Source organism: Elaeis guineensis, chromosome 16 (genome assembly GCF_000442705.2).
Source record: "Elaeis guineensis isolate ETL-2024a chromosome 16, EG11, whole genome shotgun sequence".
NCBI classification, from domain to species: Eukaryota; Viridiplantae; Streptophyta; class Magnoliopsida; order Arecales; family Arecaceae; genus Elaeis; species Elaeis guineensis.
The window spans coordinates 16,701,246-16,704,985 of record NC_026008.2 but is presented as its reverse complement, the minus strand read 5'-3'; the positions used below and the strand labels follow the sequence as shown (position 1 = coordinate 16,704,985).

Below are 3,740 nucleotides of genomic sequence, written 5' to 3'. Positions count from 1 at the left end.
TTAATACTTTTCGATTAGTTTTTTTGCATGAGGTCTAAATTATTATACTAAAAAATATAGAAGTTTTTCTATGGATATTTTTGGGGAAAAAAAAGAAACAAAGCTAGGATGAGTGGAAGCCTGCCAAATATCAAAGAAAGGAAGAGATCAAACTGAAGTCTCATGCTTCAACATGAGAGATTTTTCTTGGAAATTAGTTTTTTTTTCTAGAATTTCTGTACCCAACCAGCTGGCACTCTCTACGCAATAATTTGTTAGTAACTAATTTGCTTAGGCCACGTTACCTCTATCCGGTACCAACAAATGTACACTATAATTCATGAAGGCTCTTTAAATAAGATTAGTTTTGAATAAAACCTGAAGAAGGCTAATCAGAAAATTACAAACTTGAGAACATAACATAGAATGCCTACCTGTCAGCAATGGACCGTGTCCAACTATAGCATTAGACAATTGCATTTTTTATAGGCCGGCATGCAAATCTTGTATTAAAAAAAAAATGCTTATCGAGTCCATTCCTTTGAAAATTTCTTCCTTTCATCACTTGCGCATGCCTATTTATACCCCACTTACTCCCTAGCCATGCATCCAGAAGAAGCACCAGACACCAAAAAAAAAATGGCTTCCAATGCATGGATAACTCTTGCCATAGTTCTCGCAACCCTCCTGGGCACACACGCTGGAGACCCTGACATCACGTCAGATTTCATATAGTTCCGGATGGAGTTACTCCAGATGCCGACTTCTTCACCTTCAAAGGGCTCAAACTGGCCTTGAGGGTGCTCCCAAGGATTTACCATTTAAGGTGACCAAGGCGAGCCAGGTGGAGTTCCCAGCACTCATGGGGCAGAGCGTCTCGTATGCTGCGCTCCAGTTTGCACCTGGGGGCATCAATCCACCCCACACCCACCCTCGCTCGGCAGAGCTTCTCCTTGTCGTGCAAGGATGGCTCCAGGTCGGGCTTGTGGACTCCAACAACACGCTCTTCACTCAGACGCTTCGGACTGGTGACATGTTTGTGTTCCCCAAGGGCCTGGTGCACTTCCAAGTGAACAAAGACCCCGGATACCCAGCTGTCGCATTGTCGGCATTCGGCAGTGCTAACGCCGGCACGGTGTCTCTTCCAAAGACTTTGTTTGGCAGTGGCATTGACGAAGATATATTAGCCAAGTCCTTCAAGACCGATGCCCAAACCATTGACAAACTTGTTTCGGCTGCCACCATGGGTTGACATACGTATAATTCACCAGAGCATCTCGAGTTGCTGGTGTCTGTATGCTTTTCGTATTTGCTTCTCATTGTTTGGACTAATGTTGGTTACTTGGTTATTCTTTATTTATAGTATTGTCTGTCTTTGAGAGTGTAATCTATGCCCTTTATTTTTTATTTTTTAAAAATTTCCTGTGTCTGGTGCTGGAGCGGAATGTTGGGAATCGACCTCGAAGACATGAAGAAAAATTAAATACGATACAAAATGTTATTTGCTTGACTGCATTTAGACATGTTAATATTTTTATTTTGCCACTTCCATGCTACTATTCCTATGTGAACGGAGTGAATTGTTAGCCCTCATGGGCCATCTACTGCATTTTACACATATTTTGACGTACACAGAATAAACGTCGCGCACTACTTTGGACTCTATTTTCAGCTAATTTCACAAATTATACATCATCTTTTCAGCTATATGGAATACCATAATACCGTATATTTTTTTTTTTTTGGTACAAATAATATATACTGCATCTTTCAAAGAAAATAGATAAAAATAAAAAGAGGACAATGCAAAAATTTGCTTTCCCCATGGACAAAGAAATCAAAAAATTGCAAGGCTGCATCATCGATGACGAACACGGTCAATATAGGAGGGTTTCAGATACTCTGGTGGCAATTACTTGCTGACGCTTATGGAGGGTAGAAAAAGTAGGATTTTCTTAACATCTCTTCTTCTATTTCTTTGTGGATAACATTCTCGTTTCCTCAAATGGACTGAAGTCGCCTCAGGGAGGGGGGCAAAAGCCAAAAAGAAAATTGACGATGTTATCCAGACTATAGTGCTGATCATTTTAGTCAAGTTTTGGGCTGATGCTATTTAAAATTTGATATTTTCTGTGCCCAAACCTAGTTCGTGATCAGCCCTAATCTATAGTGCAACATTGGACCCAGCTCGGATGCTTCAGAATTGCGTACTGTTTTCTGTCGCCTTATCTTTGTTCTCTTTATCTTTTTCTGGAAATAATCTTTTATTTTCTAAAAAAAAGCTGAATTGACACTTTTCTACAAGTCAATTATTGGTATGTTTAATCTTCTCCATTCATTTATTTTTTCTACAGAAGTCTTGAGCCACATTTAAGCTCTCTGGCTCATTAATGCAGTCTGTAGCAAGCCTTGTGGTTTTTCAGAGTGCCCCAATTAGTTTCTCTCTCTCTATATGCTGCATCAGTTTTTCTTTCTATGTGCTGCATCCTTGTGTGTATTTGTAACACCCGGCCAATTTGGGCCTTGGATCAGACCCATATAAAAGCAAGCCCATACAAAAAAAAAAAAAAAAAGAGAACGGGAAGAAGACTCCCGATGGAAATCTTTCTTCTCTGATGAATCCCAGATGGAGAAGAATTCTAGAACCCTTAGAGCTCTAGGACCCTCTATAAATAAGACTCCTCTCTCCCTCATGACTCTCCACCGGCCTTCCTCCCTCTCCTTTCCTCTTGATTTTTCCGTTGAAGCCGTGACCTCTCGTACTCGTGCTCGCTGGAAATTGAGCCGACGACGCTGCTGAAGCTTGAGGTAAGCCCTTCTCCTCCTTCCTCTCTTCTTTTCCCTCCTTTCCATGGTTTCGTGCACCCTCATCGGCCGTCGGGTTCGTCGAAAAATCTACAAAACCATAAGGCTCTGTTTTTGCTCTGTTTGATCGAGCCTTTTCTTCTTTGATTCCGACCACCGACGCTGCTACTCATGGTGCTGCTGCTCATGGTGCCGCACCCCTGTAGCGTGACCCCCACCTCTCTAACTTTTTCTCCGAAGGTCATGGCCACCGACGACCGGCCAATGACCGAAAAATAAGAGGTAAGGACGGATCTCCTATTTTTTCTAATTTTCTCTAAGTTTCTCGTCGGTCGAACCTCGCCGCCCGTCTCCCCTTGCTCTGTCGCCGTCGATCAGACGCCGCCACCTCTCGTCGGAGCTCGAGCCACCGAGCTCCTCCCTCTGGTCCTTCCCCTGTTCGATCAAGGAAGAGGAAAGAAAGAAGAAAATGAATAAAAAAAAGAAAAAATAGAAAAAGAGAAAAAGAAAAAGAGAAAAAAAAGAGAAAAAGAAAAAGAAAAATAGAGAAAGAAAGAAAGAGAGAATTTTTCTCTCTCCTCACTCTCCTTTCTCTCTCTTTCCTCTCTCTTCTCTCTACCTTCTCTCTCCATTTTCTCTCTCTATTTTCTCTCTCTTTATGAATTTTATCTCTCTAAGATCTTTTTCTCCCTCTCTGATTGTATCACAGATTCTAGGACAAATTTGAGATGAAATAAGATGACCTGAGAGTGGTTCGAAATTCATGCAGTAAATTAGATCCCAATCCAATCCTTACTCAAATTTATAACATCGATCATGGTAATTCATATTAAGTCACCTGATATGACCTCTAATGATCTCAATCATAATTGTCATTTGAGGGTAAAAAATTCTCTCTCCACTTTCTCTCTCTAAAATTTTCTCTCTACATGAATTTTCTCTCTCTAAGAAGTCTT

At 41.1% G+C, this 3,740-nt stretch overlaps 1 protein-coding gene across 1 annotated transcript; it reads left to right on the top strand.

Moving 5' to 3' along the window:
* The first annotated feature begins 618 nt into the window (after positions 1 to 618).
* On the top strand, positions 619 to 1,285 carry LOC105044245 (germin-like protein 9-1). Its single transcript, XM_029264362.2, is given in 3 exon segments — positions 619 to 708; positions 711 to 765; positions 768 to 1,285. Coding segments are annotated over 3 exon segments (609 nt in total). The 3' UTR covers positions 1,232 to 1,285.
* Positions 1,286 to 3,740: the final 2,455 nt, after the last annotated feature.